The 27,981-nt window shown below is 41.8% G+C and overlaps 1 protein-coding gene across 7 annotated transcripts in view; it reads left to right on the plus strand.

Moving 5' to 3' along the window:
- Positions 1-23,162, plus strand: part of KCNJ15 (potassium inwardly rectifying channel subfamily J member 15) — a 37,074-nt gene extending 13,912 nt beyond the window's left edge. For 2 of the 7 annotated variants that reach the window (XM_037378124.1, XM_037378123.1), the window contains exon 2: positions 21,057-23,162. In XM_037378124.1, coding sequence (XP_037234021.1) covers positions 21,073-22,203 — 1,131 coding nt within the window. In that variant the 5' untranslated portion in view covers positions 21,057-21,072 and the 3' untranslated portion in view covers positions 22,204-23,162. The other 5 variants (XM_037378121.1, XM_037378127.1, XM_037378128.1 and 2 more) reach the window with 5 other exon arrangements.
- The last annotated feature ends 4,819 nt before the right edge of the window (positions 23,163-27,981 follow it).

Genomic DNA, 27,981 nt, shown 5'->3' on the forward strand with positions numbered 1-27,981 from the left:
TGGCTTATCCTCAGTAATCACAGCCTGAGCCTGTGGTGCAAATTCCCCTCTACTTCAATGTAGCTTGGTTTTGCCTCACTTTTTGTTTTCACACAGGGATCAGGCTGTAAAGAGATTTACAGATAAGTTCCTTTTTTCTCCCTGCTGATCATAAAAAGGAACAAAGCTGGCTTTCCTTTGTGAACCAGGAGTATCTGCATTACTTTTTAACTAAGCTCACTTCCTCGCTTGCCTTTGGCTGTATTTAGAGGCATTTCTAGGGTCTTTCTGATCAAGTGCCTGCCTACCTACCTGTCTGTGTTCTCCTGTATTACCTGTGATTTCTTTTTTAAAATTGAGGGGGAAAGGGGGCAATTTGCTATTACAGAAATGTCTTCTTTATATCCTTGGTTGTAAAATGTCACTATGCTCTCTGCAATCTCTAATAATCAGCTTATAGGAGGGGGGAAACAAGCCTGGAATGTAACATAGTGTTGGTTGTACAGTACAAACTGGCATCGTTTTTGAAAAGCAGAGTGTAGAAGAGACCAAAAACTTCCCCAAGAATTTCATCCCAGTAAATGAGGCATGGCCTAGAGACAAAAACAGCAGCAGATGACTTGGGCTTCAGTCTTCCAACATACATACAATACTTCAGTCCTGTTACTTTTTATAGAATTTCAAATGAAAACAAACAGTTCTTTTTTATCCTGGCTCCTCATGCAATGAAACAAACAAGCCATCGACCCACAGCCCTGATGGGAGCTGAAATTTTTGTTTGTCCAGGATATATTAAAGCAGTTTGGACTATTATTCCCTCCTGCTCTCCTGTTTCTCTCTCCTAAGACACACAGTTCACACAGACAGGCTGTGTTCTTTGGGAACAGGTAGATACCAAAGCTGTGAAGTACCAAGCAGTACTCTTGTGAGGGGCCAAGAAAAACAGAAACTTAACTGTTTTGCATGCTGAACCTCAGAACATTTTGAAATAAATTCTGATTCACTCTGTTTCCAGGAAAAACAAAGCAGATTATGGCACAGTTGTTTTGGGCTTTTCTTATTTTGTTTTTGGGGGAGTTGTGTTTGGTTTGTTGTTGGTTTTGTTTTGGGGGGGGGGGTGTTGTTGTGGTGGTGGTTTTTTTTTAATGGAGGAAAAAGTCTTTACCTTGTTGGCTACACTGTGTATATGGAAATTACAAAAAATACTGGTTAGAGCATCAAATAGTTAAAATCAACATTTTCAGCCCAAACAAATTCACTAAGTATTAACTATTCAAAGCCTCCTTCCTGCTGAGCTATCCTTGACCCCTTGGGATGAGACAACATTCATGACTTACTTGAATGAGTTACTACAGGTTTGAGGATCATTTTAACACTCAATGTGTTTGTAACATTAATATGGTAAATAGCTTGGTGTTCAGCATGTGCATGCTCTTGGAGTAAACAGGGCACAGCTGAAAAAAGTAGCTGCCTTGTATTGGGGGTGCATGAATTGAAATGCCTGCTCATTCTATACCTGTTGAGCCTGAATGGTGTGAAAAACACATGGAGAGCAGCCAAAAGCAGCGGATACATTACTAATTGGGCAGGAGAAAGGAAGGAAAATGGCAAGAGCCACAGCATCTTTTCCTCCTCCTAAGCGTATGAAATTATCTTTGTATGACTAGCACCATCTGAAGTTCACAGCAAGTTAGAGGTCATGGTCAGGCAGAGAGAGAGCAAGCAATGACATGAATGCTCTAAGTATTATCATACTTTACTGGACAAAGTAAATGTTTGGACATAGTGAGGGTTGGCATATTTTTGACATAACACATCTGTGGTCATTTTTACCCACTGTGGAGAAATGTGTCTGGCAAATTCCACCTTCCAGCAGAGCCTTTTGCAAACCTCAGGCTGTCTTTGGTGAAAGGTTGAAACCAAACTGCTGGGACATAAGTTGGACCCAGCATGTATCTCAGGGAAGTACCACAGCGTTGTGCAGATTCCCTGTGTCTTCAGGACACCCTTGGGGATACTGGGAAGCCCTGCAAGCTTTTGCTGACCAAGGCTTGAGAATCTCCTTGGAGTCCTTGCTGAGGAGATCTGGCTCACTTTGTGGGTGTCAGTGGTAAGCATCTGGTCACTTTGATCTAGGCGTTTCGTTACTTGCAAAGCCCCTTCCCTCCCTGCACTGTGTCTGCTGAGGTATGAGAGCCAGCTGCCTTTCTGTTGCCTCCCAGGAGGGCTTCTTGATTAAGAAATGTCTTTCTTCCACGTGGTTCAAAGTAGCCTGTGCAATCTGACCTTCAGGGCATAATGCATTTTACCTGGGTTTTAAGGTGGAGGGGAAGTCTAAACCTTGGGAACTGCAGTCTGGTGCCTTTAGAACCACACTTGACTCCTTTCTGGTTTGTTTTTCTCATGGAGAGTGTCACCTAGAGTTGTCCATGCTTACAGAGCCTGGGTAAGCCACCGTCTCTATCAAAAGTGATAAAGTAAAACAAGTTTTGACTGGAAGAAAATTATCACCTGCTTAGATTAATTTAATCTCTGTTGCTTTAACTGAAGTGATTCACTCTTGGTTAGATTGGAGCTTGCAGGATACTTCTCTGGGTTTACATTATGAACTTTTCCTTATCTACAATTCACACTTTTGCATAGAGGCTATATGATAAAAATGTTTATTTGTTGAACAAATTGCCGTAATCTGTAATGAAGCAATATATATAACAGTACACCTACTTAGATGACTTAAAAGGTATATTCTTAGCATGAACTGATGAAAAGGGAAAAAATATATTATGATCAAATTTTCCCCTTCTCACTAGAATTACATAGCCTGATAAAAATATACAATAATATAGACTTTCACCAGTAAATAAATTCTTCCTGCTTAAATGATTTTTATTTCAGTCAACATTTTCCAAGGAAAATGTCAACTGGAAAAAGTGTTTCTGAATTTTTCTGACCTTGTCTGTAAAGATCCCCCTAAGCACTCCCTTGTTTTCTGCTCAGTGATGATCTCACTCAAAGCTGCCTATACTTACTCCTGGAAACTTCCATGCCACCTATTTTCTTCTGAACCCCCTCCAGCCTCTCGGCCAAGCAAACAGGCTTCAGTTTCCTGCTGCCTTATCCAGAAATAATGTTTCCTAAACGTTTCTTTCCTCAAACACTTCAACACCAAACCTATCAACAGTCCCTTCTCTCCATAGTAGACTGTGTACTGCACCAATGAATAAAGGGACTAAGGGAAGGTAAGCAAAGATGTGCTTTCTGTGATTTTCACAGCATTTGAGCAAGGCTGGGCTTCATTCACACACCAAAGGTATACCAGCATGTGGGAGGAGGTGTCTGAGTGATACAGAGCACTTGCAATTCTGATTCATTTTTTTAGGCAAATGTCAAAACATTCTCACAACAATGCAAAAGCTTAGGATGAAAAAAAAAAAGAAAAACTTCTAAGGCAATATTTTATTTTATTACCATATTGAGTTTCATTAACTGTCATACTTGGTGGCCTCTACCATACATGGCAGCTGGTCCTTTGACTCTTCCCAGCTTACTGTTTTTAGATCACAGCTCCTCTTCCCCTAAGATTAGGCAGGAAGTCAATTGTTATAAGGGATTCTGTTTATGAATCATAAATTAACATAGCAAATGTCAGCTCATGGGTGCTAGTTTTCAGTGTCCATTACCTGTCATGAAATGAGCTACATAAATGGTGCTGAAAGCTTTTATCACATCACAGTAAAGAGTCAAAAACTGAAATAGCCTGCTGTGTAAAAATGCTTCCACAAGAGTAGTGAATACAACTCAGGCAGGTGTGGGAAAGCTAACAATGATATTTTTATCTATATATAATGGACAAACAAAAGGCTTCAGGTCTGGTTCTCATTCACACTGTGGCCCTTTTATACTCTAATGGGAAATGTAGAGGCCAGAAAGGTTTCTTCAGCTGGCAGCATCACACCGTGAGCTCTAAGTTGAGGTCTGTTTGGTTTTATCTGTGCAAACAGATTCCAACAAGTAAAATTTGTAGTATTATGCCATAATTCAGCTAGCTTTGCAGAGGTCTAAAGGTCTGTCATACTGCCAGAAATATATCTAATTTTTCCTCATACTCTTGCTTTTCTTGAGATAATTATGCCAACACAATTAAGGCTACAAGCCTCACTCCCTGTCTTCAATACAGGTAAAAACATTATTGGTGCTTCAGCCCAAGTCTTGAGAAGTGCTTGGTCCTTGAAGTTTGTTCATACTCTGCTCTATTCTTGCAGTTTTTAAAAAAACAAACCAACCAACAAACTAACAAAAAAATCCATAAGAGATGTCCTGAACCTTAAATATACATTTTAGGAACAAAAAGCTCTAAAATTTAGTGTTGAGGTCTTTTCCTGTCAGTGTAAAATGACCAAAGCTGTGACTTGATCATGACCCGGAATAATATTTATTGGTAGTTAAATCTCCCTCCCTTTTGCAAGGTCTCAGGTGATAGGGAACATAAAATCTTAATTTAAGACAATTTCTTAGTTTTTATGTACAGAAATCCAAGAAATCATTTCAGTGGAGCAATTCCAGTGATATATTCCACTACTGTACCGTGGTGCGGAGTTCTGCCTTTGCAGATACAGCTCTGATTGGTAAACTGTGAAAATGTAAGACTGGGGCACTATGCCTTTAATTACTGCGTTACTTCTTTGGGTCTTACAAATATGATTACATATTCAAGGAAAAGCTTCTATTTCTGATTGCTTTATACGATCTTAAGAAACCCAAGCTGTCACATAAAGACTGACAGTGTCACAGAAGTCAATAACCTTTGTGTTCTCACTAGAAACTTTGATTTAAGCATAATACATACTATATGAGCTCAAACATTAACACTGAAATCCACAAAAAAGCTGGGAAGAAGGACCAGATACTCATTTCCCAGCCTCAGAAGAAAACAGTGGTCAAAGATTCAGAATTTGTCGAGTTCCTAAAACTTTCAGGTGCTATGAACAGAAACTACTTTTATCTTACTTTGATCAGCTTAAGACAATATGTGCCACTGAATGGCTCTGGTTTAGTTATCTTTTTCTATTGATTACTAGCTCCATCTTGCTGAATGGCAGGTTAGGCATGCTGAAAAGCAGAGGCAGATTTGAGCCACACTGTGAAGAGGGGATCATTCGAAATAAGCAGTGGTGACAAAGGTGTAGGATGCAGGTTGTTCACAGGCAGGCCCTGATGACATTTTTTGAAGGTCCATAAGTAAAAACAACATGGATGAGGAAGCATTTCACAGTATAAGTATGATGCATCCGTACTCTGGTAAAGACGTGGTGGCAGTGTATATGTTGATGACATAGACAAGCAAGCTGACCTGTGGTAGGGAATGTCATAGTCAAAGCCCTATAAAACAGAGCAGACATCTCCCTTATCTTGTTTTAGATTCCTAGATAGCATGTTTTTTATAAAAGAACCTTGTTCATCTGCTTCAGTGTGTAATTTACATTCTTTAACAATAACTGAACTGTATGTGTGATGGAAAGAGTACATCATGTTGTGTAATCTTGCATTGGATTCCACACTGCACAGCATCTTCTATGGGATTTAACCCAAAAGGCTTCATCAGTACGAGTCAGGCTGGCATGTATTTATTTAGGATATTCCAACCTGAAATATACACATGTACTATATAATATATGTACATAAGCCTCATGCTTCCCAGAAGAGTGGGGGTACTATCACATACCCTGGAATAGTTGATTTCTATAGAAGCAATAAACTTGGCACCCCTCAGGAACACTAGCCTTGCTATACAGATGCAAGGATAAGATAATTTCAGCTGTCTAAAAGTTAAAGATCTAGTTTCAGCTTATCAGGCACTGCAAGGAGTTGGGCACCTCCAGGCGTTAGAGGAAGAAGAGGCAGACTCACTGTGTGGAGGTACCCAGCTCTCTCCGCTGACTCTGGTGCCTTAGCAAACTAGCTCAGGCTAGACAGAAACCTTTCAGAGGACTAACATGAACAAAGAAGAAATTTCAGCCTACAGAATCCAACAATTGGTCTTGCAGTGGATATACCTTTAGAAATGTCTCAATTTGGTAGATGCTTGGCAGCCAGGTCTGAACTAACATCTCATAGTGAGGTTTCGAGATGTCTGGTATTCACAGGCAAATTTTTAAAAAGTGTATCTCCAAGTTTCTTTCAGAGAAAACTCACTATTAGATAAAGAAGCATCCTTCAAGGTATCCCAGGTGTGCAGTACGTAGAGCCATCCTGGAAAAGAATTCCTCCAAAAAAGAAATCACTTGTTATCAATGCTGATGCTGAACATAGCCTGTAAGCAGAACAAGTTAATTCTCACCATGCTGTAGGTCCTCAACACGCTTTGCAGTCAGATGAACAAAGAAGAGGAAAACTTTAGATCTGCTCTAAATGATTACAGATCTAACAGCAAGTGAGACATGATACAACACAAAGGAGGAACTTGCTAGGTGAACATAAAGATGAGCAGATGTTTGTTGAAATTGTAATGTGTCTCAAAACAGGTGTGTTTTCAGGATTTGGTTGGAATCTGGTGAAAGGGGGAATTTCATGTATGTCAAATAGGAATGGCATAAGAGAAGTATAAACCATGAAGGGGGCAAAAAGTCACAAAAAACAGGCATTGCTGAGAAAGAGGAATGAGATACCAACAAAGAGTAAAAGAAAGAAGAGCTATGGGGGGCAGGGCAGTAGCTGTGGAAAGGTTAGGCTGTGAGCTTTATGGGTATGAAGTAATGAAAAGGTGTTTGCATTAATGAAGGGGAAATTATGGTCAAAATAGCAGAAAGGAAATAAGATCTTTACCCTAGAAGTATGAGTGATTTGGTCATGGAACAGATAAGAAGGACTGTGAACAAGAGGCACATTGGGAAATAATTAATAAACTGAAATTCTGGACTTGAAAAGGTGGATCTTGCAGATGCTGTGGCATCAAGCTGCCTGCAGACAAGAAGTCAAGCATACAGCAGTGGAGCAGAGGAAGTGCTTTCAGAAACGACATGTCCTTTTGGGAAAGATTGTGTTTGACAGTGTGTCACTAGAGCAGTGAATGAAGGACTTTTCTGCATTGCCATTAAGCTGTCATCTGACTGCTGGAGTCATGGTCTGTACGACTTCCAGCAATAGCACTATCTTAACCCCATTTGAAATACGCTGCTGCAATTTGATATATTCATGGTCCTGCTTAGCTACTTTTTGCAACCACTTATCTTTAGCAATTGTCTACAAAATATGAATTCTGTTCAACAGCACTAAAACAACATATAAACAGCACTAAAATAACATAAATGTCTACTAGGTCTAGTTACATGTTTCCCATCAAGTGTGTTTTTCAATGAAAATGGAGGCTTTATTAAATTAAATATTACAGGAAAAGCACAGTGTTAGGGATCAAAAAGTTTGATTTTTCCACTGAAAGAATGATCTCTTGTGGGAGATGTAGTTGATTTCCTCATACCCCAGTTATTCTTTATGCCTGGCCTCCTCAGCCAGACAATATTTCCATTGATGTATCAAGCCTTATAACAAGGCGACAGAAAGTAATTGGGGAATGGTGGTATTTTTTGTTCTCATAAATCAGGCTGCTTGGAAAACATCAAAGTGACTTCTGAAATTCACAGCATCTGTAAAACTTACAAAAACCAAGGTAGAAGTTGCTGAATATTGTAGAATTTTAAAAATAAGTTTGTGGTATTCTGAACGTAGTTGGAAACTATTCTCAGCAGAACATGAACAATGTTCTATTCAGTCTAATCACTTCAGTGATCAAAGCTAGACCTTCCCAAGTTCCCAACTGTAAAACATTGCGGAGCTTTTGAGATGACATGGGTTCATAAAGGAACCGTCATAAAGATAAGGTATGTGTAAATAAACAAGCAAAATAGCCTCCTTTGAGTATAAGGAAATGTAGTAACTTTGAAAAACAGCAGGAAGTTTTTTTCTTGTTTGGGCACATCATCGCTGCTGGGTTTTTTTCACCCTGTTGTAACACAGCACCACAAAGCTTTTATGGAGGTTCCCAAGAAACTATAGGACAAAGGAAAACGACAAGTGAATCACACAGTTATGTCCCCGGATCACAACAACAGGGACAGGCATTGCTTCTGCTGTGTTCTCCTAGAGGAACAGTTCATTGCACAAGTTTCACTTGCTCCCAAACCAGCCAGGAAACTCATGTGGTCTTTACAGCTACAGAAGGCTGAGATTTTCCAGCCAAAAGTCTTAACGGCTGCAAATGTTGATTTAGGTCAGATGAAAGATCTAATGAATTCATGTGAACAAGATAGAGCACCTTAGACTGAAGAAGTCTGAAAATAATTTTGAAAAGTAAAAACTTTTGTTTTGACTTTGTGAAAGTAAGATGTTGCAACCTGTCACTTCAAGCAATGTTTTGTTCCTCACCTGATTTACATTACACACACACACACACACACACACACATATCTCTACAAACGTCAAAGCAAAATTAAAGGTTTAGTTTTGGTTTGAACAAACAGCATCTTCAGTCCAGAATGATTTTTTTATTACTATTTTTTTAAAAAATCAAAACCTTTTTCATATTTTTTTTGTTTGTTTTGGTATTTTTGGTTTGGCGAGAAAATAAAAAAACATTGATGTGCACCAGTACATTCATGCTATTTCCTCCCTTTCAGAAGCCACAGTCTCTGCAGCAGACTGAGGGGTCTGTGTCATGGAAATTGGCAGGGATCGAGTAATTTGGGAAAGCAATGAGGAAAACAAATATTCTCTTCCCTCTGATTCCTTGGGAGTTTATCTGGAAGACATACAAACCTGGACTGTGTAACCTCCCAGTCAACAAACTCAGGAAACAGCTTTTTCTTAAACACTATGTATTTTTTATTCCAGTTTTTGCAATATGAGTGATAATAAGATTCTGTATAACGATAAAATTTTGTGGATGGAAAGGATAAATAATTAACCTAGCATATTCCTTCACAACAAAGGGATAAAAAACAGCCCGCATACTTAAATCCACAGGCTAATTTCAGCTTAACTTGGCAGGTGAACAGAGGCTTCAGAAACTATGTTCCAACAAGCTTCATGAAACTAGGTGGCTCTGTAAGTCAGAGAGATGTCATTAATCCCTTCACTGAGAAGAGGAAATCAAGGGGGACCTGCTTTGACCAGACATCAGAGAATCCCCATGGAAGTGAGTGCAATGAAATAGACTGCATGGAGCTTGCGTGTTGTTACAGCCCTGGGGTTCACCCTGGAGATGCAGCAGCAGGAGGGGACAGGGCTTTGCTGGCTCCTTCCCCATGGTCTCGGGTCTCCTGCCACCCCATGAACTACAATGGAAGTTCTTGTAGGAAGGCAGGCATGGGCAGGGGTGGAAAGGTTCTAGCCCTGCAGCCTTCTCTCTGCCAGGCCGCTGTGGCCAACAAGAGAAGCCCTTTGCAGCCAGTCCACCACCTTTCACCAGGATGCTCATGGCTTGAAATACCCTATTAAAGGGAGCTCAGGATGACGCAGCTGAAAACTATCACTTCCATTTTAAACTCCCCAACATTTCTCATCATTAAGCTTTGATTTTTTTTTCATCCCTCTCATAAAATATCGATGTGTTCAAGAGTGTTACTAACGTACTTTATAAGAACAGAATGGAAACATATCAGCTAGCAGCTTATGCTACTTTTACTTTATAATTATTAATTTTAAAATCTCGTTAGCACTCCACAAATACAGCTCAGAGTCCCAACCAAGCAACCAGGCTTGGACCCCATGCACCTCCACAGGTGGGCAGAAACAGTGTTCCCATGGACAACCCTGGGACTCTTCTCTGTTTCTTCTCTGAAATAACAGGTATAACTGGACTCCTCTGGAGGCCTTTCTTCCCTCTCCTCTACACATGCTCCCCCTCCTTCCCCCAAAATGTGCAGAAGTGGAAAAAAGGGCATTTTTCCATTCATTGCATGGTGAGTATGAAAGCTTGGCACACAAGTGAGCTATGTACTGGAATTTGGGTGGGTCTAGGAAAAAGCACAGACTTCAGTGGAAAACATATATGGGTGTGTGTGTGTATGTGTGAGAAAAAGCCTTTTAAACCTTAAATTAACCACATCCATGGATTGGTGAGGGGAAAAAAACAAGAAAGCTGCCCTGAAATTAGACTTTGGGCAGTACTGAGAATAAGTAACCCTGCAACATGAAACTGTCATTGGTATTTCGAGACCACTTCAAAGAGGCAGGTGAGAGCCCCCAGTTTATACACCAGTGCAGCATTTTAATGCTTTATAGGACCCTCGTGACCATTTCTGTCCATCTGGGAGCTGTGGCTATCTCCTGCGGGGCCAGTGAGGAGGAAATGCTTGGCTGGGGCAGTAGCAGGACCAGACTGTGAATGGGGCCAGGGATGGAGATGGGGATGGGGATGGGGACACCCTGCATGAACCCCAGGATGGCTTGAGCAAAGCTCAAGGGGAGACTTGATAGTGTAAGGACTTTGCTCCAAGACCATAGCTATGGGCTGCGGCTACTGGTCAGTGTGGATGTGGCCCAGACTTGCCATTTGAGAAAATTATTTTGTGTTGACTTTATTAAGGGTAATAATGGCATAAAGGGAAACATATGTAGAAGATACATTCACGACTTAACTCGAGATCACCAAAATCTCCCACATTGATACTCTGTATTTGCAACTGCTTGTGCTTTACAGAATAGGCAATGCATCATCTATATTTATAAGTTTTATTATTATTATTTAATTTTTATTATAGATAAAAAATTATTATTATTATTATAAGAACACACATATCATGAAGCAATATTTTAGATAGTAAAAATGAACCTATGTTTTCTATGTAAGTGCATATAGATTTTTGCCTGTGAAATACCACGTCCTGATTTTATTGGACACTATTGAATTTTCTTTCCAGCATTTAAAAGTTTTAACATTTTGGTTTTGTTAATAGCTACCAAATATTTGTTTGAGATCAAGTAGAACTTGATCTCTGTTTATCAGACCTGGACAATCAAGGGAAATGGGTGCTTGGTGCAATCTGACATCTTTGTAGTGCAGAGAAAATGGAGTAGGAATGAACAGGTTTGAAGCTGTTGTGTCCCTCAGAGAGAACACTGACCACACAACAATACAGTATAAAGAAAATTCAAGTAATCTGTATGTGTCTCTGTTATGCTGGTAGCACCGTCTGTGTTTTGCCGAAGAGAGAAAGACATGCAATTTAAAAGTCATTAGGTTTGGGTGAGGGAAATGGATACTTTGTCTCACAGGCTGCATTTTGCTAGCATGAAAGACCAGTCACTTTCTGAAAACATTTTCCACCGTATGAACTTGTTCACACAGGTAGAGCAATTCTTCATAACCAAATAACTTCCTGAGAAAATCAGCTTGTAACAAGTTTTAAGATGAAACCAAGACAAACCCATCCTCCTTTCTTGTGCTTTGTTAGTATTGCAAAAATCACAAGGCCAAATTCACTAGTGTGCCCTGGCCATGAAGAGAAGCCATAAATTTGGCTTAATTAGCAGGTTATTCTGCCCTTCTTGTTACTCTGCCTTGATGAAACAGTACAAAACAGCTGCACCATACAAGTAAGAGACCCAGAAACTGTCACAGAGGGAAAGCTTTATTAGTGTTACAAGGTCCCTCTTCCTGCTGAGTCAAGGTGTGCTGTTTCCCCAGTTAGATTTGATTCTATCTGCGTTAGGTATTAGATGAACAAAAGGATATACAGACCTTTAAATAAAAAGCTTTTTCCCTTGCCAGTTTCCTTGCCTTTTGCAGCACTACCTTTATTTTAAGTACTATTGAGGCTTTTACATATTTAATTTATTTTTTTTTTTGGTGGAAAATTCTTTTCACAGACTGGTATTTCAGTTCTCAGATTTAGTGACTGCATAGCAACAGAGAATTATAAGCATGCCTATTTCGGCAGTGTTTGCAAATGTGTACATACAGTGGGATATTTGTGGGCTACTAAGGTCATTCCTCTGCCAGTGTAATATCTTGTGGTATGGGCTAAAGGAGTGCTGTGATTTACGGGAAAAGTAGCTTTCATCTGCCACAGCAGAAGCCTGACACCCTGCAGGGAGCCTCACCTCACAGCCACACCTACGCTGAGCTATGAGAGCCCTGGTGTGCAATGACTAATTAAAAAACAAAACCCAACTTGACTGGCATACAGTGCATACATCATGCAATGAATTGGCATCACAAAATGGTAATTAAAAAGAGAGCTGCTGAGCCACTGGATATATTAATATTGTGAGGTTGACATACAGGTAGGAACTGATGTCTCTGCCCACCAGAGTGAGATGCGGCTGGTGCTGGGACCTGGTGTCCAAGGCTGGGTTTGATGTTCCAGGTACTTGTAGCCCACAAAAGGGAAGAGGCACAAACCACTCTAAATGATTTGAAATATCTCACTGATGCCTGATAAATATTTTTCATGTACCACCCATGGTAGCTGAGAAACAGGGAGAAGTGGCCCTGGGAAAGGCAGGCTGAAGATGTTTTAGCCAGCTTTCACGGACTATCAGCAAAGGGCTATTTTTTCTCCCTGCCTCTTGCATAAACATGACTAGGCACATTACTATTCATTTTCAGCTACCTGCTGACAATTTCAATTAAAAATATAGGAAGTGTCTGGTTTTCATTTTGTTTACTTGTTTGCTTTCAAATGAAACCAGATTTTTATTTGACCAAGAAATTAATTTGGAGAAAAAAGTGAACAAACAAAAAAAGAGACCAGACAAGCTTTCTGTCCCACTAACCCTTCTTCAGGTCTGAAACAAAAGCAGCAAATTTCGAAACAACTGCAAATTGGCAAATCAGTTACTATGAATTTAACTTTATTATTATCACCATTATTCAGTGGTAAAGTAGGTCTCTGCCAGTTTGTGAAGTGATAGGTGGACACTGTGGAGGTTAAAAACAAGGTGCTGTCCTTTACCTGCTGTGAAAGAAGGGAAGACAAGGACACTGCCAACCTACGGTGAGCAAGGAATGACGGTCCCAGTGAACTTAATTAGCAGTCCAGTCTGGGACGTTTGTGCTCCACACTGACTTGGGAGGAAACTCCATTCCCTACAAACTTTGTCGAACTTAATACCTGAGCAGTAGATGGGCTCACACTCATTATTTTCTATACTGCTATAAAAGCTGCCAGAATGTGACTAAAATACTAGAAGGAAACAGTCATCCCTCAGCTGTGTACAGAAACATGAAACTGCCTTGGCACATGAGCTTGTGCAGTCAGATTATAGCCAGGTGATTTATACCAGGCAGTATATAAATAAGCATAAAGAGAGGTAAACCGACCCAACCACCTTGAGTCCCAGCCCTGAAAACAGAGAAAAGAGCAGCACAGCCCCTCTGGCTGCCTCTGCCTGGCTGGTTCTCCCCCAAGAGCTGTGCTCCAGCAAGGTGGCCCGTCCCCACGCCAGGACGGGAAAGGTAGTGGGAGATGTGTGGAAGCATGCTCTCACAGCAGCTGGAGCAGCTGGCTGGCAAAGGGCCCGTTCCCAAAAAAGGAATAAAGCATTTAAGTAGGACTTAGGTAGGTCTTAGTTGACTAAGTGAAAAACTATTTTGCAGAAAATCCCTGCCCAGCTTCTGTTTCTGTTTTGTGCTGGAAGTGCTTGACATGTACAGGTGTTTCCATTTCTGACCCTCATTTTGCTGGGCACCCAACAGCTCTGCATTTCAGCATAACACAAAGCACCCTGTAAGATACCAAATGGATTAGTTGATCTTGTGTCTAAGCAAGAAAAGCCAGAAACAAGACATTCCTTGGCTTGTCTTCAGCCTTCTCCCAACATACCCCCTTTCCTTCTCCACCTTCCTCCTGCATAGCAAGACTTCCTGAAGTGTGGGGCTGCTTCCACTTGTGTTCTCAAATCTGACCATCGAAGGAGGTGGAGGTGAGACTCTTCTCTGTGTCTGAGGTGATTTGTTCCCACATTTCCACCCTTGCAGTGGAGTTCACTGGTAAGAAACTGGGGAGATGGGGAGGGGAGATGCACTTCCTAATGAAGCTGCATCACTGTATGGATGAGGCCAGAAAGCAAGGAGGCATCATCATTACTCTATGGCCAAGCTGTTAGGATGCTCATCTGGCCACAAAGAGTGTGAGTTTCAGTTTCTGCACCAAGAATTGTTTGTGTTTACACTCTGACTTCCTGAAAGAAAAGACACCAAAACTGTCTTAACATGGGTGCAGAATATTCCCAAAACATATTTTCTTGGCTTTGATTTTGGAAACACTCATTTTGTTTTGACTGACACATTAAGCAAACGAATAAAAAAGTGTGTTCGCTTGTGACCAGTCTTGAGGAAAACCTCAGCCAAAAGGCTTGAAGCCTTGCAAAATTTGAAACCACTGAAAACATTCATATAATGGAAAGATCAGGAATAGGTGCTGCGAACCTACCGTAAGATACTTGCAGAACATAAAATAGTATTCAGTTTTTTGAGAAACAGCTCTGCTGCCACAGCTACACACTTGTCTGGTAGTGGTGTAAGCACAATAGGGTTGGATCTTCTGATTCACAGACAGGGGCAAAGAAGAGAGGAATGGGATACTAAACAAAATGGGGGAAACCAGGAAAATGAGAGATACCCTCGTGGGAAAGAAATACTTCAAGGAGAAAGAAGGGTAAGATATAGCTACTGAAAACCCCCAAAGGCATCCTAGAAAGAAAGAGTGAAGAAATAGTGGCAGGGACTACAAAACAGGACAACAGTAGGTGTTAAGCTCTCTGAAGGTCCAGTCCTGGCTTTAGTATTGACTGCTAACGTTGATTGGGACAGGACATTGCTCCCATCATCCCTTAGCTCAGTTCCATCTCCGTGGTGGTGTTGAGATGGTTGCCTGTGCCAGACACCTGCGGTGGGGGGTCACTAATGTTCCTACAGCAGGTCAAAGATGTAAATGAAAGTGGAAGTACAGGTTGTGAGCTTGATAAGCCTAATGCAACAATAACGGCCCTTTCAGCCTTGCAGAGTAGTTCTGGCACCCAGCTCCCCAGAAACAGAAAGGACAGGCTCTTGAGAGTCTGTTTAGACTTGCCCATGTAGAAAGAGCCAGGTAAGGTTTGAACAGCAAGAACGAGCAAGGGCTTAGTGGGTGGGAAAAGCATCACATCAGAGGTAAGTTTTGAATGCTTAACTGTGCTCATGAAGTGTTTGAAACTTGAAAGAGTTTGAAGCAACAATACGCCGGAAAGGGAGACATTCAAAAGTATTGAATGTTACACTACTGCAGGAAAGCCATTTGTAAATACAAAAGGGCAGAACAGGTTTGTGGGGAACCTTTCTCTCTTTTCCAGCAGTGTTGTATAAACCATATTACCAAACGAAAAAATGAAAGTTTTGGAAACTGGTCAATTTATATACTTCTTTCTGAATGGAGACTTTGGTGTTCTTGAAGGTTCCCAGACTGAAGACTCTGCATGACCACGTCCCTGTTTACCCTCAGAGCCCACGGCAGAGGCTGGAGGGCAGGTTTTTGGAAGGGTGGGTGGCTCACTTGCAGTGTGTTAGCTGTTCAGCATGTGCTTTTTCTCCACTTGGAGGCCCGACCCAGACACCTGTGACATCACTGGAAGCTTCTCCATTAACCTCAATAAGATTTTAATCGTCTTTTGCCTTCTCTCTGCCTGCTTGGTTGTTTTCCTATTTGCTTCCATCCCTTTAGATTCCAAGGCTCATTTACATAAAGCAAGAGTTAGTGCAAAGCCTTGCATCCTGTCCTTAGAAAGAACAAGATGCCTGTACAAATATTCCTCAGAAACAGTGTATCATGAGACTTCTCCAGCTTTAATTCATCTTCCATGGCCAGATGTCAGGCAGCAGCCTGGGAGACATCAAGATGGATTTGAGTTTTTAATTCATTAACAGTGGTCTGAAAATTGTTGTTGCCTTGGCTCTGCCGAGTGGCGAAAAACATGCTGCTAAATGCCCCACGGCACTACTTGCCCCCGCCTCTGGTGCAGCCAGTTCTCAGCCCCTGGATGCTACCCTGCTGGTAGGCTCGGCTGTGCCTCTGTTTTCATCCGCTCCTGGGTGCCCAGGCCTGGGATGTGTCACCATTCACAGAGCTGCCCACAGCGATGGGCAGCTGTGGAGGGGTGGGGGAGCTAAAGGCGCAGCTTTGGGAATGGATTTTGACATAAGGAGGTATTTACAGTTCTCTCAGTTCAGTCCTTTTGTGAAAGAAAATAAAAAAGTGTTAATTTAGTTTTTTAAGTCAGTATCTTTCACAATGTGACTGCCTGTCAGCCTGCCTACCTATCACCACTCTCAGTGATGATCAGTCCTGTCAGAGAAGGGCTCTTTTAGGAAGTCCGGGGTAGCGATGTCCAACTGTGTGTCTGCAGCTGGTGGTGGAGGCGAAGCACCCTTCTGCAGCCACTGCTTCCCTCCCTCTGCCTCTGCCCTCCCTTTCATATTCCATAGCTCAGCTGCAGAGGATGACTTTGCTGGCTGACAACTGTGCAGCACAGCCTGGTGCATAGCCCAGAGGGAGGAGGGTGTTCATGCTAGGCAGAGCACTGGGAATTCAGGAGGCAGGAGGGACTTTTATAACCTACTGAACCACATCAGATGTAGGAAAGATTTAAAGATTATGTAGTTCTTTTCAATATTCAATTATTTTCTTTCCTCACCCCTGATATTTTTTTTTTTTAATGCCAAGTCTGCTAATGCTTTACGCTGGTTGAAAAAATAGTTCAAGATTTGCCCCTGAATCAGAGTGGCAGCGAAGCATGCGTGAGGTTTTGCTCAAGTGGCAAATCATATCTGATTTGAAAAAAAGCAAACAGCTGAGGCCATTTGAACAAGCCATGCTTCTGTACACTTTTAATCAGTTGTGTCTGCCAAGAGATCTTGCACAAGCAAATCTGGCTTCATGAAACAGGAACATTTTTGCATGTATGCAAGCTGGCTTCGACTTCTTAATAATGTGGTCTCTGGAAGCAGTGTTAATGTGCTTGTTATATCCCTGGCTGCTGGAATTGCCTTAATATCAAGGTATTCATGGCTGGTGGTTTGGTATGTAGCTCTACATTTTATTGACTTTGTCTGCACTAAGCTTCCTTACCAGCATGTGCTCTGATGGGGAGTCTCCTTTGGTGTTCCAGAGGGCTGGTGAGAAGAGGAGGTAGTTCACAGGACATTAGAGTGCTAGACAAGTCTGAGACAATTTGGTTTTCTTCCCTCTTGAAGTATCTGTTTCCTTAACAGTACTTCAGTTCACTTTTCTTTGCAGCTACAGTTTGAGTAAGGTTTTCTTTTGCATTAATAAAAAATACTTTATCAGAGTAAATTCAGTTAGAGAATGGGCAGTAGAGGTTCTTTTGATTTAAAAATGTATACTGTTATTATTATTCAGGATTGTTTGCTTATGTTAACTTAGTGTGGTTAGACATGCTTTCAGATTTAGAGGGAAAGGAATAGAAACCAAACAAACCAAAACCTTTTGGCTGGGGTTCTAAGGATGGTCATCAGGGTGTGGAGTACCTGAGGTGCCTATGTAAGGTATAAGAAGGGAAACAGTAATGGAGGTGTTATAAAACGGGTTTTATACACATAAATACTCACTGATCACTCATGGTGGGATATTGTAGTGGTCATTTCACTCAGGAAGCAGTGGGGAAGTGGAGGGCAGGGAAGAACCTCTTCTAAAACCCAGTTTTGTCCCACTGTTGGTTTCATCAGAGTTTCTTCCCCCATATTACTCCTGCTGGCTGCCGCTAGTGATAAGGGAGGGGAATAAAACCAGCGCTTCCCTAAGGCAGTGTGACAGATCCTCTCTCCCCATATCAGCGTGGCAGAGAAGAAGGCAAGTATTTCTGCAGGGAAAGGAAACCAAGATGAATTTCCCTGGAGAAGAAAAGAGCACGAGAGGAATTCAGGATCATGCAGGAAAAAGTGATGTAAGAGAAGAAAAAAAGGAAGCAAATCAACACAAAAAATATCCTACCACCAAAAAAAGGACCAGAAATTGGCTGGGATCCATTTCAGGAAATCACTGTAAAGCTGACTAACTTTGTCATATGCAGAAATACAAATCAAGAGAGGACATAAAAGATGACAGTGGAGCTCCGATACAGCCTCTTTCATCTATGGTGGAGTCCAAACATCTCTGCCATGCTGACCTCACAAGTGGAGATCAAACTTCACACATTTGGGACAGTAGAGAGGTACAGTGAAAAACAGCTTTGGTTGTGAGTTGAAACAGTCTGGAGTGTGCCAGACATTGCCTAGGGCTGCAGCAAAGCTTTACTTCACAGGTTAAGCCTGAAATGGCAAATTTTTAATCTGTACTCTCCGTTGACGTAGCTTAGGGATGACATTGTGCTGTGCAATTGTCTCCCTATCTTGTGGATGGAACTCTTCTACTATGGCATTTCGGTACATCTGTGATGTTAGGTGTTCTCCACCAGTTTTGGAAATTTGGCAGGCTGCGGTGTCAGAATTTTCTCTGTTCCGGGCTCCCAGCCAGGGAACAATGTATTTCAGGGCACAGCAGAGGCAATGGCAAGAACTCTTACCAGATCCTTGCGCAGGTTGAAACCATGGACCCAGCTGGTGTTGCAGATGAACAGTGCAGTGCATACATACCAAGTCTGGCATATGAAGGAAGTGTCAGGGCCACAGCAAGTGTGAGGCAGAGCTGCTGTGCACTGCAGGCTCGCTGCATCCCAAACATGCCAGATTTATTACATATATGCCAACCACTTGTGCAGAAGCCAGTGTTTCTGGGGCATGGTGGAGCCATGATGAGCGTGGTGTACTGAGTGTCCAGTACGTACTGTCCTTGCCCTGAGACACCTCTGATCTTGACCAGGTAAGTCTGCTCATGAGCCCTTTCCCTGCCCCACCAGCTCAAGCCCACCAGATGGAGCACCAAGGAGGGAAGGTGGAGCCTTGGCTGTCTCCATCCTCTTGGCCTCCAGAGGAGGAGGAGCCGACAGTCCTGGGGAGCTGCTCCCAGGAGCAGGCATCCAGGTAGGCTGAGCAGAGGGATGGGATGGGGACATGCCCCCAGTGCTGAATTGGAAAGGCCAGTTATCTCCTGGCCTAGCAATCTGTGGCAGGGAAATTTGCTCTGACAATGTAATGTTTGTGCCTGGAAGTAATGGCTAAGGGAAAATGTGTTTGAGAGCAAGAACAGTTATTTCAGGACAGATTTTTGCGCACATTTTATATCCATGGCTTATCCAGGGTGAGGCTCAGTGTGGGGAATGGAGCCTTATCACCAAGCGGTATGCATTTTCCTAAAAGGTTCCCCGTTAGAGGTTGCATGTATTTACCACACCCTGACAGTAGCGCTTGATTTTGAGTTTTCTTAAAGAGCAGTTGCATGTACACTCCTTCCAACCCTACCCTCCCCATCCCATCCCCCCACCCCCACCCCCCACCCCCCCCCCCCGCCATTTCCTCCTGTTGTTCTTTTTCAGATCACTTGAAGGTTTTTTCCTGTTTATTATCCGGACATGCTGTGCACTGTGTGTTGATTTGACTGTCACATAAGGAATCTCCTACTGGGATCATTGATGCATTCCTTTGTGTGTGTGTGTGTGCGCGTGTGTGTGTGTGTGTGTATTTATGTGTGGCAATGGCTCCTAGGCTATTAAAAAGAAATGTTGGTGATTAAACAAAAATTAGAATGAGCTACAGGTGTTAATGTGAGTAAAGTTTAATTACCCTTTACCAGAAAACCTACAACAGTGTGATGGGTATAGTCATAAACAAAAATTCTCCTTAATTGACATAACAGGAAGGGTACTTCAGTGAGCAATTATGCTGATGTCCTGGACTGGCACATGTGTGTGCCACAAATATATCTTGTGCTTCCTGCAAAATTCTTTTAAGTAGCTATAAGGAAGACGGGTTGGGTTTTTTTGGGGTCTTTTTTTTTTTTTCCAGTGGTTCACGAAAGCGAATCACTTACTTACTTAAGGCTCTTTTTGAGGAAAACAATGGAACAAAACAATGCTTTTTGTATGACCTGCCAAAGCACAAAGGATGCATGGGATGTTATTTTTCTTTGTTGTTTTTGTCAGCAGGAAGTTTTGTTGTTGGGAACGACTATAACATGCACTGTCCTTGCTCTACGTAATCACTGTCTGGTCCTGCAAGCCGGGTCTTGTTACTTGCCTCATCAAACTGGCACAGGCACCGTTCTGCTTCACTCTGTGGGCTTTGTTCAGCCCTGAGTGTCCGCACACTTACTCTTCATTCGGACTGATGCACAGTAAACAAACTTCAGGAGTCGGGTGGTCCAATGATTGCTGGGTTTGCACAGGTCAGGGCCCATGGCTAGAATGCTGACTTTGTGAATTACCTCCTTTTTTTTCCTTAGACAGCTTAAAATTGGAGTGTGTACAGTGCAAACAGCTTCAAAGTGTTTTCAGGTGTAAATATTCCTTCCAAAACTCGACTTCGATGTGTTCAGGTCTGCTTTGTTTACCTCTAGGTTAGTTGTAGGTTTGTAACAAAGAGCCAGATCCGACTGAGTAAATCACTTGTGGAAGTTAATTGTTCACAGTGAAAGCTGGTCTGGCTCATTTTGCCTCCGTCGCAGGAAGAGACAGAAGTGGCGTGCTGGATCTGCATTCTAAACCAAGCATTGACGCGACTTTAATTTTGATCAGATGTCTCTCTTCAGGGCATTAAAGAAAACCTGCTCAGTAATCAAAAAGAGCCTCTTCTCTAGAGAAACGTAAGGAAAAAAGCAATTTAATTCATTTTACAGAAATAAAGTACTAACATAAAATTTCAGCTTTGTCAAATCTCTTTTGCAGGCTATCATAAAAGAAACCTACTTCTCCATATTCGGCAGTCACCAGAATCAAAGAATGGTTATTTTTTTCCTGAGAAAAAGAAATTCAAATTATTTGTAATGTGATATATTGTGTGATGGTAACTTTATATTCCAGCTGCTTTTATTCACTGCTGCTGTGTTTAGATGATGTTTGTACCTTCTCTCCAATGACATTTTCAAATGGTTTTCAGAATCAGCTATGTGCTTTGATTTCATTTAAGTAACTGTCTTGTTTTATTCTCTCCTTAGGACTGAAGCAGTGAGAATGGAAACCACGAAGATTAATATGTCGCGCATCCCACTGGTTAACGGTGGCATCGACACTGCCATGCTCAAGGCACACAAGCCCCGTGTGATGTCCAAAAGTGGTCACAGCAACGTGCGGATAGACAAAGTTGATGGCATTTACCTACTCTACCTTCAAGATTTGTGGACTACAGTTATAGACATGAAGTGGAGGTACAAACTCACCTTATTTGCTGCTACTTTTGTTATGACCTGGTTCCTTTTTGGAGTTATCTACTATGCCATTGCATTTCTTCATGGTGATTTAGAAATAAACAAGTTCACTCCAAAGCGCGAGCCATGCGTCAAGAATGTAGACTCTCTGACGGGGGCATTCCTGTTCTCCCTGGAGTCACAAACAACCATTGGCTATGGATTTCGTTTCATTACAGAGGAGTGTCCTCACGCCATTTTCTTACTTGTGGCCCAGCTGGTCATCACCACCTTGATTGAAATCTTCATCACAGGTACCTTTCTGGCCAAAATTGCAAGACCTAAAAAAAGGGCAGAGACTATTAAATTCAGCCACTGTGCCGTCATCACTAAACATAACGGAGAACTTTGCCTGGTGATCAGAGTAGCAAATATGAGGAAGAGCCTTTTGATACAGTGTCAGCTCTCTGGGAAGCTTCTCCAGACATATGAAACGAAAGAAGGGGAGCGGATCCTGCTGAATCAAGCCAGTGTCAAGTTCAATGTTGACTCCTCTTCAGAGAGTCCATTTCTCATTTTGCCCTTAACCTTCTACCACATTTTGGATGAAAGCAGCCCTTTGAGAGATCTCACACCTCAAAATCTCAAGGAGAAAGACTTTGAGCTTGTGGTGCTCCTGAATGCCACGGTGGAGTCCACCAGTGCTGTCTGCCAAAGCAGGACTTCCTACATCCCTGAGGAGATCCACTGGGGCTACGAGTTCGTGCCTGTGGTTTCTCTGTCTCCAAATGGAAAGTACGTTGCAGATTTCAGTCAGTTTGAGAAGATTAGGAGAAGCACAGATTCTACTTTTTATAGTATGGACTCTGAGAAACAAAAACTAGAGGAGAAATACAGGCAGGAGGATCAAAGAGAGAGGGAACTGAGAACGATGTTGTTACAGCAGAGCAATGTTTGACTGAATGGACAAACTATTCTGATTAATCCTTTTTGCAAATTGAAAAATCATACTGTCTGTGCTGTATGTCTGCTATGAAACCAGCAGTGAAGTCCTTTTCAGCAGATAGCTTTGGTGTATAGTAAAACTGTCCCTTTGACTGAGTTGTTAAGTATTTTGTAATTAGGCAGGATTTATTTGTTCATGATCGTGATTTAGCAAAGTTGGATTTGTATTAAGTCTCTGCCTTATACGACCACTAAAAGCAGACACATCACTTTCTGTATGGAAAGTGAAACTGGATGCACTGTGCTGATTCCTTCAAATATTTATTTGACATGGCTTTACTGTGAGCATGCATTCACAGAGGCAGCACACAGTACTGCTAGAAGAAAATATGCTCCTTTAAAATATGTATATTTAAAATGCATATTCTCGCACCAGGTATTGCCTTTGTGGGGATCCCTGGCACTGAAAGTAAGTTTATTTGAGATACAAGTGGTTAGATAGGGGAAGAGCCTGCAGGGAGGTGATAAACTTCTTAAATCTTGAAGGAGGGTGACAAAGTAGTTGTGATGGGTGGTGAGGAAGGGAGCGTGCTCTCTGCTACTCAGAGCTTGTTTTGTGATCACTCATTTTTTTTAACCTTGTTAAATGCCTGATTTATATATACTAGCAAAAAGGGGAGATGAGGGCAAGATACACAGAATCGTAACAGTAATCAATTATGATTAAAGCTGGCTTTAAGGCACCTGTTTTTTATCCAATGTAAATAGTTTGTAATAGCAGCATGACGATACATTTCTACAGATTGCTTGCTTTGCTAAGGACCATATTTAATTTTGGTTAAAAGAAAGCTGTATAATGTCTGTAGACAATATTTACTTTTTCTGGCAACCATAAAGGACAAGCATTCCTTTCATTCATTTCATTTTTGGTCTATTAAAACCATTCCATTAATAAAGGATTTAATTTGAGCAGCTCCTGATCTCTTTATGGCATGGGGAGAGGGTGTGGTACCTTGGAGATGTTTAAAGAGCCAAGTGCTTGGCATAGGCAGTTGCATCCAGCACACAACCCAGGGACTCAGCAGATCACTAAAGCCATCAGATTACAGGTAGCACACCAGGTAGCAGTGGTGTGCGTGTAGCATGCCTGTTATATATAGGTTGGCTTTGTTAATGGGGCTTAGAAATTATTTCCGACTCATACAACTTAAGCAGCTTTCTGAGTTCTAGAGATTTTTCTCCTCTAAAGCTTTGCCAAGGAAAAGCTGTATTAAATATGATTTTGGGTCTGTGGACCAGGTCTTGGTCTGAGAGCCACCAGGGTTAGCAGTGATGAAAGGACTTTTGGCATCATTGCATTTACTATTACCATGCTTAGCTTCCTGGCACCAGTGGAATGCAGCTCTGCAGTCTGCCATACAATATTTTGCACAGTAAATATTGTGTAAAATCCTGGCTTCGTGCCTAAAGAGGCATGCAGCAAGTTGAGCATGAAGATGCCTGTGGCACCAAGAAGGTGGTCAAGAAAGAAGTACATACTGAAGGTGTGTGGTGGTGGTGATAAGGGGGAGCATGAGAGGCTTGAAACTGCTCATGTGTGCAAATTGTTCTCTCTCCTGCGTGAGAAGTCAGAAATCCAGGTACTTGTCTGAAGAGAGAGACCGAACTTAATCCAAGAAGGTTCCCTACCCGTTACAACGTGAGCAAGTTTTCTAAAACAGTTGTACTTGCAGGTCCCGCCTAGCATTTTTGGAAAGAATTCCCAGGTGGTATTATGCTGTGTTGTCACACAAGTTTTCGTTTGTAATCACATATAGAGGATGTTAAAGTTTACATTACTGATTGCTCATTTTCAATTTTCCTTCACTTTGATCACTTGTTTCATTGCAAGGAAGCGTGTGTGCTCCATGAAATTTTGCAGTCACTATGTATAGACCTGAGGTTCATGTCCTACAGCTCAAAGAACACTGCTTTGGGATGCTGAGGGGAGAGTGCAGGTGTCTTAACCCTTCTGCTAAGCCTTAGCCTCCATGTTTTGATAAAAAAACATACACTCCAATTCTTTCTTATCTGAGTAAGTGCTCAAATCATTCCTAAAGTTTTGTCTTAGCTGTGTATCGGCTGTAAAACAGTTTCACCAACAGCAAGTGAGCTGGTTCTTCTCCAGAAATACCTGATCATCAACAGATCCCCTTCTTCCCATCCCCAGAAACAAAGAGAGACATATGAATTTGTATCTTTCAGGTGAGTGCTCCACTGATTTCAATAAACTTGTTTGTTATTGCACTTTCTTGGTTGTATTTTAAGAAATCCTAGTGCATTTAGCCCTGTAGGGTAGGCGCGTGCCAAGTCCCAACAGGCCTGCATATTTCTTGAGTGTCAGATCTAGGAAGTCCTGTGGGTACCCAGCTGCAGCGATGTGTCTGTGTGAGGCCTTTTGTGGCAGTCAGTTAGGAGCCTAGAGACCAGGCTGCTCAAGGCTTTGACTGCTGCTGAGCAGTCATTTTTTAGGATCTTCAATTTGGCAGCTAAGGAAGCAGGTAGAGACTTAAGTCCCTTTGTACACCAGTCCCAAGGTTCCATTGCTATGTTCACTAGGCCATTCCAATTATTAGGTTATCCTGATGAAAAGACATCATAAGAAAAAGCCTTGGAAAGAAGGAAAGCATCACAGATTATATTTTCTCTGAACTTTCAGTCCTACAAGGCAAGGCAAGAGAAGGCAAGGCAAGGAAAGGAAAAGAAAGGCAAGGCAAGGCAAGGCAAAGAAAGGCAAGGCAAGGCAAGGCAAGGCAAAGAAAGGCAAGGCAAGGCAAAGAAAGGCAAGGCAAGGCAAGGCAAAGAAAGGCAAGGCAAGGCAAGGCAAAGAAAGGCAAGGCAAGGCAAGGCAGTCTTTGGCAAAATCAAAGTCAAAGCAAACCTTCATCAGGTAGTGAGAGACTGTACAGTCTCTGTATGTACTGCATACGTACATTAGTATAATACATAACGCACTGTTATTCATTCATTCCAGTCTCAGAACACAGTCTTATTCTGCAATAAGCTGTACTTTTCAATCCTGCCTTCATGCAAGTGTAACTTCCACTGCTTTATCTGCAAGTTAAGAAGAGAAGTGGCCTTTAAGCAGCATGCTTAGCTGCAGGGTACTGAACTGCAATGGAAAAATCTCATGACATGTGGATCTGATATGAATCACTAGCAAACCACAGCCTCTCACTGCTTGTGGTAAGTTCTTCTGGTTGTGTAAATACAGCTATGGTGATTTACCTCAGCTGAGGACTGACAGGATGGAGAACCAGAAGGCAAAACTTCCATGGCCATCCTGAAGTTGCCTTACTTATGAGTAAGAACTGTCCTGCCCACATGGTGATTGAGGGTGTGATACCCTTCTTGTGCATCAATTGCTTGTCCCAAGGGTATTGGGGCAGAGCATCCACAACTCCAGCAGATCAGGTCCCTACACAGCTGGCAGCAGCACCTTCTCAGTCCTCACTCTGCCCCACAAATGGAAAACACTGCTTTGGGAACTACTGAGTTGGATGACTATACTAGTCTTTAGAATGTACAAACTTTATGAATAGATTTAGATTAAATCTGAATCTAAAATTGCAGGGACTAAGGGAAGTGGTGGAGCTCCATGGCCCTGTGTGCATGATTATGTCTGTAAAGTAAATCCTACTTTCCAGTCACTACATCATTCTGAAGAAAATAGTCATAGTAATTTAAATTAAATTAAAATAAATTAAAATCTACTTTTTAAAAATTTACTGAGGAAGATGACATACTTTTCTTTTGTTCATGAGTTATCAGTGAGCAGAACATTTTTAGAGTCTTTGGGACTTGTACAGCATACAGCTGAATGGGAACTTATTTCAGCTTGTGGACTGTTTCTGAACTATTTGCTTTGGCTTCAATACTTCATTATTCTTTTTTTTTTTTTTTTTTCTCTCCCTTTTCTCTTTTTATGATTTTTTTCTGTAGAGGTAGGTGATTGAAAAAGCATAATTTCACTTCTGTTACTTTTTTGCAATGACTTAGGAAGGGGTGAAATGAACTCGCAGAGACTGCAGGCTGACTGTGCCAAAGTCAGATCCACCATCCTTCACAAATGTTTCACTTCATCTTCCAAACTGACGACAATGTTTGTGGAAAGCCAAAAACTTGACAGGGGATCATAGTAGTCTCCAGAAAAATTTGGTTCTCTAATTTTCTGAATAGAGGTAGGAGGGCAAGTAGCTATTAGGTCTTAAATATACTGGGGGAGGGGGTGCACAATGGAAACACAGAAAGAAGCTCTAATTGTGCATGCTCACACTGATTTGTATGACTGACCACTTGCCACTTCCATAGGACGCCAGGTTAAAAAACCCTACAACTCACTCAGATTTGCTGAGACGTCTCAAAGGACTGGGAAAATTGAAAGCAAGTTTTGTATTTGAACAAATGCTCCTGACGCCTTCTGAATGTGTTTGCTCAGTTTTAGTATGATGACAGCCTGATCTTGAAAAAGAACAGGTAAGACTCTGTGATGATTCTATCAAACCCATGATTGAGAGAAGCTTAAAAAAGCATAGTGTATGCTCTTGATCTTGTTTATTCATTGCTAATATACTGCTTGACTGCAAAGCAGTCATATCCTGGTTACCCTCATGTTGTTGGGATTACATGAATAAAGGAAAGATACCCTGGCTTGCCTACTCAGCCTTCAGCAGATACTCTCTGCAAATATTAGATTAGCAGAACAGTTCCCTTTTAATGCAGCAGGTACTCATTGAACATCCTGTACCTAGATGGCTCGAAAGATTTTTTGGAGCATTTCCAGGACATCATATATTCCCTCAGTAGAGACTGTTCAGAGCCACCCTGTCTTATGTCAGCACACAGAACACACAGCAAAACAACATAATTCCACAAGTAGCACAACATACGTACGCTTTTATTGCATCTCCTCTTAACAATACATTCCACAATGGCCACTGTGCACCTCACCATATCACATGATTGTTAAATACATTCCTTCTTTACTATCCCCTGTAAATGTTTATCCAGGCAAAATATGACGTGGTGACTGACACTAGTGATACTGAGATGAGGAAAGTGTTTAAGGACATAGGATTTATGACTCTGACACGCGTTGCCATGAATCTTTCACGATGGACAAAGACTGTACTGCTTTACCTGCTTGCTCCTCTCCTTTCCCCAGGATCAGCACCCTCAGGACCAAGAGCTGAATGGAGCACTGCCTTGTACTACCAAGGCTCCAGCTGAGATTCAAATGTGCGGCAGGCTCTGATAAGACCAAAGCCAGCTCGTGGAGGTAAGCTGGCACTAAGATCCTGCACTGTGGAGGTGCAAGATGTGTGTTCTGTTCTGCTGACTTTCATGCGGAGTAAAAGTGTCTGATGGGGCAGCAACATGAAGCTGTCTTCAGCCACCCTTGCTGTATATCTACTCTCTCTTGGGAACATGCTAGCCTCAAACCAAAATGCAGTGAGTCTGAGTTGCTATACATTAAAAAGGTCTGAGGTATCTGAGGAAAAGACTTAACAGAGATCAGATGGCTCCAAGACTCATTAATGACTTTTGCAGTTCAAATTGTTCACCTCCCATAGACCAATTTCTATGTCTTTTCCCTTCTACTGCTCATATTAAGCATCTAATTACTTAATGCTGGTTAGATCACAATTTATTTATCTTTCCTTTGCAACAAAGATATATACTTGAATCATAAGCAGAGTAAGATTTCACTTAACAACTGTGGTTAAACAATAATTTTCAAGTTAGGGAATTG

Source organism: Falco rusticolus, chromosome 2, assembly GCF_015220075.1.
Source record: "Falco rusticolus isolate bFalRus1 chromosome 2, bFalRus1.pri, whole genome shotgun sequence".
Classification (NCBI taxonomy): Eukaryota; Metazoa; Chordata; class Aves; order Falconiformes; family Falconidae; genus Falco; species Falco rusticolus.